The 12093-nt window shown below is 46.4% G+C and overlaps 1 protein-coding gene across 1 annotated transcript in view; it reads right to left on the bottom strand.

Annotated features, from left to right (window-relative positions):
- Positions 1-11109, bottom strand: part of Letm1 (leucine zipper and EF-hand containing transmembrane protein 1) — a 32585-nt gene extending 21476 nt beyond the window's left edge. The window contains exons 1-2 of the mRNA XM_050141152.1: positions 10839-11109; positions 6037-6097 (exon numbers count right to left, since the gene is read on the bottom strand). Coding sequence (XP_049997109.1) covers positions 6037-6097; positions 10839-10917 — 140 coding nt within the window. The 5' untranslated portion in view covers positions 10918-11109. The remainder of the gene's footprint in view (positions 1-6036; positions 6098-10838) is intronic.
- Positions 11110-12093: the final 984 nt, after the last annotated feature.

Below are 12093 nucleotides of genomic sequence, written 5' to 3'. Positions count from 1 at the left end.
AAGTATAGTAGAATACTTAGTACCTAGTCCCAGCCTAAGACATGAGATTCTGAGAGCTTGGATTACAGCCTCATTATGCCCTGGGATTATGCTCTGCAGAGATATCCATCAGCATGATTCAATTTCCAAAAGCAAATTTTGCCACTATGAGCACTAAATGTGGTGTAGGAGCTGGCTAGATGGCTCAGCAGATACAGGCACTTGCCACCCTCCCTGATGACCTAAGTTCATCCCTAAGAACCACATGGTAGAAGGAAAGAGCCAATCACCATCCACCAAGTGGTCATCTGACCTCCACACCTGTATTATACCACACACACACACACACACAGACACACACAGGTACTTGCTGAAAAATGAATACTGGGAGCTGGCAAGAAGGCTCAGTGGGTAAGCCTGGAGACCTAAGGTGTTAGAATCAACTCCCAAAAGTTGTTCTCTGACTTCCACATATATATCAGCATACACATATTCACATATATAGATATGCTGTATGTATACACATGCAAATATATCGAGCTATCCAGCCAGGGATGGTGGTGCACTCCTTTAATCCTAGCACTCAGGAGGGAGAGGCTGGAGGAGCTCTCTGAATTTGTGGCCAGCCTGGTCAACATAGTGTGTAGTTCTAAGACAGCCAGGACTACAAATGAGAGATCTGTCTCAGAAAAACAAAACACAGTAAACCAATACCAATGTGCACCTAGCAAGTCACCTCCAGAACTCATGAATTTCTTTCTCTTTAAAAAGCAAAGAAAAAAATTACAAAAATAAATAAAAATTTCTGAGAGTTCTATGTATTAAGTTCAGCATTCTTTTTAAGATTTATTTATTTATTTTTATGGGTGATTGTTTGGCTACATGTATGTTTATGCATCACGTGCATGTCAGGTAGCTATGGAAGACAAAGGAGGATGTGGACCCTATGATATAAAGTTACAGTTGGCTATGTGGGAATGGGTCCCAGGCTCTCGCAAATAGATCAAGCGCTCTTAAGCAATGAGCCATCTCTCCAGCTCCAGGAGTCAAGATTTCTTACATGGGCTAGAGAGGTGACTCAGCTGGTAAAGTACTTGCTGTAAAGCATGAAAACCTGAATTTGGATCCCCAGTCCAAAAGCTGTGTACAGTGGTGTGCACCTTTAATACCAGTACATCGGAGGTAGACAGGAAGATCACTATTGCCAGCCAGCCTAGCAAAATCAGTAATTCTAGATTCACTGAGAAATCCTGTTTCAAAAAATAAGGTGGAGAATGACTAAGAAAGATATTCCATGTTAACCTGTGGCTTCCAGATGCACATACTAGCACCACATACATGTGCTTACACTTACATTTACATGCACACAGATTTTTTTTTTAAAGATTTATTTATTTATTATGTATACAACATTCTGCCTCCATGTATGCCCACACGTCAGAGGAGGGCGCCAGATCTCAGTACAGATGGTTGTGAGCCACCATGTGGATGCTGGGAATTGAACTCAGGACCTCTGGAAGAGCAGCCAGTGCTCTTAACCTCTGAGCCACCTCTCCAGCCCCCGCACACAGATTCTTATACTGCTCAGCAAAATGAAAGTTTTTGTTGCTCATCCATAAGTGCTGATTTAAAATGTATAAGTTGGTCAATAGAACATCATAGTTACTAATGTTAGCTTTTAAAGCAAATGTTCAAAATGGTTAATGTACAAGAAAAATGCTAAAACTTGGCATGGTGGCACATATCTATAATCCCAGTACTGGGAGGCAGAGTTGATTTTGGAACTACCCTGGATTACACAGAAAGACTTTCATACCAAACAAGGCTTGGGGATGTAGAAAAGCACCTGCCTAGCAGTGCAAGGCTCTGGGTTTGATTCCTAGCACTGAAAAAAAAAATTTTAACTAATTAAGCACAGTTCTTCATATTTTAATATGAATCTTAAATGCTAAAAAGCTGCTTGACAGTCGGGCAGTGGTGATACACGCCTTTAATCCCAGCATTTGAGAGGCAGAGGCAGGTGGATCTCTGTGAGTTCGAGGCCAGCCTGGTTTACAAGAGCTAATTCTAGGACAGGCTCCAAAGTTACAGAGAAACCCTGTGTCAAAAAAAAAAAAAAAAAAAAAAAAGGCTGCTTGACATGACAAGCAGGTGGTAATGGTGGCACACATGATTTAATCCCAGTACAAGCAGATCTCTGAGTCTGAGGTTATTCTGGTCTACAGAATGAGTTCCAGGACAGCCAAGGCTACACAGAAAAACCCTGTCTCAAAACAAAACAACACAAAACAAAAAGGTACTTGACAAATCTAATACACATTCCTAATGGAAACACTTTAAAACAGCAGGAAGTGCGGCCACCTCAAGGCTAAGAGCGTCCAGCGTAATGAGCACACTAAGCTAGCAGGGCTGCCATGCTGTGTCCCTGACTGAAGCTGGCCCGAGGCAGACGGGCACTAGGACAGGAGAGGTGGATCCAGCTACAATCTGGACCTGTGCTGTTAGTGAGCTGATCAGGAAGCAAACATCATGATGTGAAGGGGCCAGCTTTAGAAACTATCAGACAGACGGCAGCAGAAAGCACCTGGCAATACAGTAGAAAAGGATAATGAGGGTGGAACACACCTGGGAACTGCCTGAACGGCCAAGGTCAGGACCTAACAGAAATGAAACCGCTTTTTCTGAAAAAAAAAAAAAAAAAAAGAGAAATCTTTTTGTGGGGAGCTGAGGGAGACAGGGTCTAACTATGTATCCTTGATTGGCCTGGAACTCATTATGTAGACCAGGCTGCCCTTGAATTCATAGAGATCTGCCTGCCTCTGCTGGGACTAAAGGAGTATATCTCCACACCGGATGGAAATGTCTGAAGAAAGCAGAGGGAAGGCAGGTAGTTTAGCAGTAGAAGACGGCTTAGTGTAAGGTCCTCAGTTCCATTCCCGCTCTTTAACCCCAAATCTTGGGAGATGGGGTAGCAGGATCAAGAGTTAAAGGCCAGCCTCAGCTACAGGAGATTCTGTTAAAACAAACAAACAACTGAGGTGGTGGCCCACACCTTTAATCCCAACACTTGAGGCAGAGGCAGGAGGATCTCTTAAATTTGAGGCCAGCCTGGTCTATAGGAGTTCCAGGACAGCCAGCGCTACACAGAAAACCCCATCTCTGAAGAAAAAAAAAAGGAAAAGAAAAAGAAAAGAAGAGAAAAAGAAAAGAGGTGCTAATCTTGGGAGTATTCTTCCCAAAATGAACCTAGCAAGCCCAAGGGTTTAGGTTCTATTCTCAACACTACAAAACAAAACAAAAACTGCCAATCTCAAGTGGTTTGACAGGTTTAATGGTGTCTCAGTCATAACTCCACAAAGGTTGTTGTAGAGTAGAAGAACTAACAGATTCATCTAGGACACTCAAAATCTCAGAGTAATCAGGATGAGGAACTGGTCCCTACACGAGTGTCAGCTAGAGAACTTAGTAAGGAAAATGGCATATGGTTGATCCCAGTATTAATCATATATACTGCCCTGCAGTAAGGATTACTATCTAGGCCAATTCAGTCATAAGTCACAGTACCTATCAATCACACCTTCATGAATTTACAGAGGGAAATGGAGCCTACAGAGCACTCCCCTAACCTCCACTTGGTGTTGGTACTTTAAAACCAAATCCTATTCTAACTCCTCCCGAGTTCCAAGAGCAAGGCCTACTGGACCTCACCAGCTCACTAGCATACTTCAGGAAGAGTGAAAGAAACTAAGCCAGGTAGTGGTGGTGCCTTTAATCCCAGCATTTGGGAGGCAGAAGCAGGTGGAGCTCTGTGAGTTTGAGGCCAGCCTGGTCTATAGAACAAGTTCCAGGACAGCCAGGGCTGTAACACAGAGAAACCCTGTCTCAAAACAAAACAAACCCCCAAAAACAAACATAAAAGTGTGAAAGCAGCTGTGTACACAGACATTAATGCCACTACTAGCAGCACAAAGACGGCTCCATGACAGAGGTCTTGAGACTATCCAATGAGAAGTCAAATGAACATCTCACTCAACAGGCGCACAGTGGCAGCCCACACAGAAAGGACTCTTTCAGTCAGCTGTGCGGGGATCTGACCAAATGATGGGTATGCAGTAGCCATCCAGCCACAGCCACAGAAATGAAGCTGTGTCCAAGAAGCCTGCAGGCCTGTTCATCCCAGAACTTAACAGGGCATCAAGTCAAACATGCTTTAACAGAAATCAAGTCTTCACAAATGACTTGTCTTTATTTTAGGGAATTAATAAATCTGTTACAAGAAGCACCACTGGTTGTATTTCAGAGCGGAGTAATCAGTTCACAGCTCCAAGTGAACACAAACCCTCCAGAAATGAGAAGAGCAGAGAAGGGAGCACTATTGGTTTCCTGCTCTCCCAGAGGAAGTGACAGGGACATGGAAATGGAAGGAGATGAACCCCCTTTCACTGACCTGAGCTGACAGCCAAGGGCATCTCCTGGCCCTGTCCTTAGGTACGACAGGGCTGAGGTAGAAACTCAGGCTGCAAGAAGCACAGCAACCTGGGGCAAAGTCCAAGCCTATATACAACAGAGAGTGTTGGTGCCACTTTCAAGAACATCCGGGAAACTGGCTTTCCAATGCCATGAAAGCCTTATCTGAAATGCTGCCACCATCTCATAGGCACTGTCATCTTGTAGGCTTTAGGTACCAAAGGGAATGGCTAAATACACGATACTCACTCTGCATCCAGAGAGAGGTGAGGGGCATACTGTGAGCATCCCTGATGCAGGTACCTGTCGTGGAATAATCTTTTTGTACACTGTGAAGATGTGTCACTTGGGTTGGTGTAATAAAAAGCTGAACAACCAATAGCTAGGCAAGATTTTCAGGACAGAAAGGATGCTGGGAAGAAGACAGGAGATGCCAGAACACAGAGCAAGCAGCATGGGCAAAATAAAGGACAAAATAAAGGTAACTGAGCCATGTTAAAAAAATAGTTTAAAAGACACGGGTTAATTTAAGTTATAAGAGTTAGTTAGGAAACAAGCCTAAACTATCAGCTAAGCTTTCATAATTAATAATAAGTCTCCAGGTCATGATTTGGGAGCTGGCTAGTGGGACAAAGAAGATTAGCTGCAGGTACCCTTGAAAGACCAAAGTATTCAAGGGAGGGTCTGCCTTGTCCTGAACAGATCCCAAAACACCCAATACTGCCACAAACAGCTGAAAAGAACTAAGCAAGATTCTGTGGAAAGCCACTAAAGAGTTCAGCTGTGTGAGCACGGGGTGATTAGTCATACCAGGTAGACAAAACTATACTTATAACAACTACACCAAAAACCAGATGCCTAAGTAAAAATGTCAGGCTGGGCATGTCAGAGCACACGTGTAATTCCAGTAACTGGAAGGCTAAGCAGTAGGGTCGTCAAAAATTCAAGGCCAGTCTGAGCCATACAACCTACATATGGAGACCCTGTCTCACAAAACAAAAACAAACTGGGAGGTAGTGTCTGCTTTTAATCCCAGCACTCAGGAGGCAGGGACAGGTGGATCTCTGTGAGTTTGAGGCCAGCCTGGTTTACAGTGTGAGTTCCAGGACAGGCTCCAAAGCTACAGAGAAACACTACCTTGAAAAAAACAAACAAACAAAACCTAATAGACAAAAATAACTACCAAAATGGAAGTACACCAAAATGCCAGTAGTATACATAACTGGGTACTAGGATTATGGTACTTATTCTCCTAAAATTCACCAACATTATATGGTTATCACCATTGAAGCAAACACATGAAGATTTTTTTTTTGTTTGTTTGTTTTTTCGAGACAGGGTTTCTTTGTGGTTTTGGTTCCTGTCCTGGAACTAGCTCTTGTAGACCATGCTGGTCTTGAACTCACAAAGATCTGCCTGCCTCTGCCTCCCAAGTGCTGGGATTAAAGGCGTGCGCCACCACCGCCCGGCTAACATATGAAGATTTAAAGGAACACAAGCAAGGAATAAAGAAGCTGTCAGTTCCAGGTGTATGGCCAACATCCTCAAGCACACATGCACAGTGACACATTCAGTGATGGGCTTACTTACTCATGGCTTATCAACCCCACGGTGCTGGTACAACTGAGACAAGCTTGATCCCTCCGACTACCTATGACAAAAACAAAGAAAAGTCAGCAAACAGGTGTCAACCAGGCATCTTTGAAGGTCTGAATGGAACCTACCAGTAAGTTTCTGGAAGACTGTTATACATGATGAAGGGCTTCAAAGCACAGTGGAACAGAGCATCTAATCTCCCTCGTTGGAAACTGGGTCTGAGGCTAAGTCCCAGGGAAGGAGCACTGAAGGCCCGTGGTCTTCTCCCTCTGTGGGACCCCTTTCTACTAGCTATTGTTGGTGTAGGTAGGCAGGGGGAAGGGCACACTGAATCCTAGCAAGCAGACAACCTTACAGACCAAACAACAATTCCAAGGGACAAGAACTACTAGGGAAAAAGAAATACCAAGAAGCCCCTATAAGGCTGGCAAGATGGTTTAGTCACTTGCCCTCAAGACCTAAGTTTAATCTCAGTGCCTACATGGTAGGAGAAATAAATCCCAACAAGTTGTCTTCTAACCTCCGTAAGCATGCTATGGCATGTCCAGGAATACATGCACACACACAATGAATGTAGTTAAAGCAAAATTTTTATTTATCGTAATATTATTGTCTTGTTTTTGGTTTTTGAGATAGGGTTTCTCTGTGTAGCCCTGGCTGTCCTGAAATACCCTGTAGACCAGGCTGGCCTCAAACTCAAGAGATATGCCTGCCTCTACCTCCCAAGTGCTGGGATAAAAAGTATGTGTCATCACGCTTAGCAAAGCAAAATTTCTAAAGGAAGCCACTTATGGAAAAACAGTAGAGATGATCACTAGAACACACTTTGGACACTTTCCCTAATCCACTCTAAGTCTCCTGACACACTGAGAGTTCATTCACACCATTGTGTGAATCAGGAAGGATGGAGAGAACAGGCTCTCTGCACAGTGGGGACCAGAGGTACCATTCTCAGCAGGGGCCAGGCGGCCCACGTAGAGGTCAGGCAATAGCAAGGGCCAGCAAGGTCACCTTGGCCCAATCCTCCAAGCAGTGGGAGTAGCAGTAACAGCATCCATTTACCAGTTTATGTCAGGAGGGAGCTCTTCTGGCTCTATGCGGAAAGAGATCACATTTAGGGTCTGCTAGAACCTGGAAAATTCATAACAAAGATATTGGCTACATTGTTATTATAAAATCATGTTTGTTTTTAAATTTTATTTTTGTATTTATTTATTTTATGTGCACCCATTCAGAGGTCAGAAGACAACTTGCAAGATTTGGTTCTCTTCTTTTACCATGTGGGTCCTGGGATTGGAACTCAGGTAAGAAAACAAGAACCTGAGCCATCTAGCTGGCCCTCAGCTACATTCTTACAAGCAACAAGTGTTACATGGCTTTTATTTTTTAATGTTAAGTTTCTGTGACTGAAAGTGTTACATGTTAAATCCAGACTAGGGCCACCCAAATTTTTCCAAACTCTTCTTAATCCAAAGAGGCCCAGAACTTCCTCTCTGCCCCTTCCAATCCTACTTCTACAGGATTTGGCTCAGAAACACCCCCAGAGCACCCCGAAGATGGGATGGGTGGACTTTACTCTGATCCCTTCCTGGGTTCTCCCCGAAATAACATCTGAGGGCTGTTCCTGCTCCACTGTCAAAGTCATCCAGGGTGACAGGCTTTGCAGGCCCATATTCCACTAAGCTACACAGGCTGCCTATATTTCTGCTGTCTGTAAATTTGGGGTTTGGTCTAAAGAGACAGCTCAGCAGTTAAAAGTACTTGCTACTCTTGCAGAGGACTTGGGTTCAGTTGCCAACATTCACATTGACTGGCTCATAACTGCCTGTAACTCTAGTTCTATGAGTTCCGGTCTCCATAGGCACCTGCATCCATACAGACACACAAGTACACATAAATTTTCAAAGTCTAAAATAAGGTTTTTAAAAAATTTTATGTGCATTGATGTTTTGCCTGTATATATGTCTGTGTAAGATTGCCAGATCTTGGAGTTACAGACAGCTGTGAGCTGCTATGTGGGTGTTGGGAATTGAACACAAGTCCTTGGGAGCAGTCAGTGCTCTTAACTGCTGTGCCATCTCTTAAGACCCTCTTGGTTTTGATAATTTGCTAGAACAAGTCACAGAACCCAGCACAGTGCTCTGGTCATTGTCACAGTTTACCACAAAGCATACAAGTGAATAGCCAGAGGAGACAAGGACATGCCCAGGACAGTCCTGAGCAACCCAGGTTCTTCCTGCAGCATTCTTTCCTCTGGTCCATTGACCACTATATATTCTCCGCCTCCTAGGATGTTAGGGTTAAGTCCTAGCCCTCTAATCTCACTACAGCTCACTACAGGCCTCTCCTCATCTCCCCTCATCTACCTAGGCCTATTCCCTACTTTCCTTCAGTAACAAACCCAGTCGGGTGTGGTGGCACATACCTTTTTTTTTTTTAAAAGATTTTTTTATTTATTATAAAATAACAACCTCTTAACCTCTGAGCCATCTCTCCAGCCCCACCTTTTTTTTTTTAAAGCTTTATTTATTTATTATGTATACAGTATTCTGCCTCCATGTATGCCTGCAGGCCAAAAGAGGGCACCAGATCTCATTATAGATGGTTGTGAGCCACCATGTGGTTGCTGGGATTTGAACTCAGGACCTCTGGAAAAGCAGTCAGTGCTCTTAACCACTGAGCCATTTCTTCAGCCCCTGGCACATACCTTTAATCCCAGCACTTGAGAGGCACCAGCCTGGTCTATAGAGTGAGTTCCAGGATAGCCAGGGGTACCCAGGGAGACCCTGTCTGGGCGGTGGGGGGTGGGAGGGGTAAAACCCATTGCTGTTAATCACTCCAAAAGCTTTAGGAACTCAGTGTCAGGAACAGGGATAAAGACTAAATGTCTTTCCCTGCTTCACCTGGTCTCCAAGAGACTTTTATATCTTTCCAGGCAATGTCCTCCCTGACCTTCATGCAAAGCTTCCAGGTCTGGGGACACCCTACAGCTGTCAACAGCTGCAGGAACTCGTCTCACCCCAAGCCAGTCTTCTTTGGTTTCCCTGAGCCTTGACTAGTCCTCACAGGCTTACAAAGTGACAGTGTGGACTGGATGCTTCTTTCTCACACACTCCAGATCTGTCGGCCGACTTCTGCATACCAAGTGACTTCCTTTCACAGAGGACAGCATAGCAAGGCGAAGGGGAAGGAAAGAAACGTCACATTTCGGCTGGGGAACCAGATCAACATCAAACATGATGAGTTTACCTTAACTGCAGCATGTATGAGAAAAGTGCTGAAAATCTGTGCCTTCCACCCCAGAACTCCTCAGCAAAACACCAAAAGAGACACCCTACAACACACCTGACCTAAGTACTCATCAAAACTGGCAAGGTCAAGAAAATCAAAGGAAATAGGAGAAATTGTTACAATTTCAAGAGCCACAAGGACTAACGGAATGTGTCTCGGAAGAAAACAAAAAAACACAAAGAGAATGAAGTATGTCACACAAAAGTGCAGAATAAGGTAGGTACTCCAGAGTCAAGAAAATTTTGGCACAATGTTGCCCTCAACTTATTCACTGTGATTAAAAACTAGGATGTTCATCCTATGCCTACTGCCTCTGACAGCACATTATTCCAGTGAGTCCCCTACCAACTACCCAGCCCTGCCCTACTGGTTCCGCAACTAACCAGCTGACTAACCCATTATCAGGGAAGCAGTACTTCTGTTCAAAGGGCACTGGTTAACTACAGAAAACATTCTTTTTTTTTTAAATATTTATTTATTTATTATGTATACAATATTCTTTCTGTGTGTATGCCTGAAGGTCAGAAGAGGGCACCAGACCTCATTTCAGATGGTAGTGAGCCACCATGTGGTTGCTGGGAATTGAACCCAGGACCTTTGGAAGAGCAGGCAATGCGCTTAACCGCTGAGCCATCTCTCCAGCCCCAGAAAACATTCTTATGCCTAGAATAATAAGGACATACACAAAAACTACCAGATAATTTTTAATCCATAATTAGGCTATAGAAATAAGAAAGGCCAGAAGTACTTGAACAAGTTAACAGGTGGACAGCTCTTAGGGCAGAGGGAGCTTGAAAGACCGCACCAAACCCAGACTTTGCTGTCTTTCTACCGATCGTAACTGACTTCGTTGCTGTTGTTGTTTTGTTGTGTGTACCCTGGCCTAAAATTCGAAAGGTAGACGAGGCTTGCCTGGAACTCAGAGATTCACCTGCTTCTCTCTGCCTCCACAGTGCTGGGATTAAGGGCATAGGCCACCACGCCTTGCTCCACACCACGCCTTGCTCCAACTATTAAGGTGAGAACTGTGCTTCTGTCAGTAAACTATAAAGTCCTGGGTTCCACTCTCGTAGACCAAGTTTTATCCTTACCGTAACTTACAATCAGGACACATCCAAGTTTCCTTAAAAAACTCCAGTCAGCGGCCACCCCCCACCCCAGGAAGCGGCCCACTGTGCTGGCATCACCCAAAACCCCATCTCCCTTCCCCGGAGTTCCGGCTTCCAGGTCTGAGCTGGCCAAAGGGCACGCCTGGGCTCTGTTCATCACCGAGGGGAGCGCCAGGGCAGCCACCGCCCTAAGGAACTTTCCCAACGCCTCCGTCGGTAGCGGTGACCTGCGGCGACCAGGGCAACTAAGGTCACAGTGAAGCTGCCCAGCCCCGGTGGCATAGAGCCGCCGGGTGCTTGTCATAGCCGCGCTGCCTCGGGGCATGGGGTAGATGGGTGTCCCGCGCAGGACCCTGGCCACCCACAACAGGTCTCTGCTGTGCCGCGGCCACTTACCCCGCGGGGAGGCGGCGTGGGGAGGCGCGAGGCGGGCAGGGCCCCGGCCGCGGCAGCTCCTGAGCAAGATGGACGCCATGCGCCCGCCGAGGCGGCGTCCTATGGCGAGCCCCGCTTCCTCGGCGGCTCGTCGCCGTCCCGACGCCTGGGACCGGCCCGCGCGGACTGTTGACGGCAGCAGTTAGCTCCGGCAGCAGGCAATCAGCTTAAGGACCCGGTACCGGCAGCGGCCATGTCCCGGCAAAGACGTCCGGAGGCGCGGGGCGGGGCTGGCCGGGCCGGCGCTGCTCCCATTGGCCCGGAGGCGCCCGCTCTGGCTAGGTGAGGGGCGAGCCCGCGCCAGACTACCAATCCCAGTGTGCAACGGGCGGCCAGTTCCCCGACTAGCCATCCCGGCGTGCACCCGGGTGGCTTTCCTACCCCGACTGCGAGCGCTCACCGAGGCTCCTCCTGAAAGGATGAGCTGCTTGCGGTTTCTGGCTGAGCTCAGGACTTCCTGGAGTCAGTCTTGCATGTTCGCAGCTCCGAGCCTCGGAGTTTCGTTTATCGGCGAAGTGGCGGCAGAAGAACCGACTTCTTGCTTCCTTGCAACTAAGCTTATTCTAGGTGTAGCAAATGGCTCATGGGACTTTGTAGAAGGCTAGGTAGGGAGCAGATCGCTCTCCGAGGACAGGGCGACAGACTCCCGGAAGGAGGCTGTACTAGCTGGTCCTAGCTCCCTGGTTCGAGGTCAGGCCAGCAACCCTACTCCGTAATGGTCTGTGCTCTTGGCGAGTCACCTCTGTGGAAGCCCACAGCTACCCTGCCCACTCCAGAATAGATCTGGCCGAATAGATCCATCTGGAATGGCAGGCTGCGAGGTTGTGGAGACCTAAGACCCTACACACTCCACAGATCTGCAACCTAATCCCAGAGCACCAGACCTTTCCTTGAGACTTGATTGCTTCCCACCACCCGGCTTTGGTTCTCTGCGGAATGCTTTTCCCATTCTTGCCTTGTTTCTGTGGTGTGAACTCAGCAGAGTAGGCGAGGATCCTCAGTATGAATTTAATTCTCTAGATGCAACAAGTTCTGATTCCAGCTGGCCCCCGGCAAGGATGTTTAACTAGTATCCCAGCATAGCCTATTAGGAAGGAGTAACCTACTTGGTCATTTTTCTGAACCAGAACATAACTAAGAGTTAGGCCTGCGACGGCAGGATTTCCCATCACAGGACTCAGATGAGAGAGGGTTCCCAACGATGTCTGGAAGCTCT

Source organism: Alexandromys fortis, unplaced genomic scaffold (genome assembly GCF_014885135.2).
Source record: "Alexandromys fortis isolate MF-2015 unplaced genomic scaffold, M_Fortis_MF-2015_v1.1 scaffold_7, whole genome shotgun sequence".
Classification (NCBI taxonomy): Eukaryota; Metazoa; Chordata; class Mammalia; order Rodentia; family Cricetidae; genus Alexandromys; species Alexandromys fortis.
Note: the sequence above shows the minus strand (reverse complement) of the source record. Positions and strands in the feature narration are given on the sequence as shown.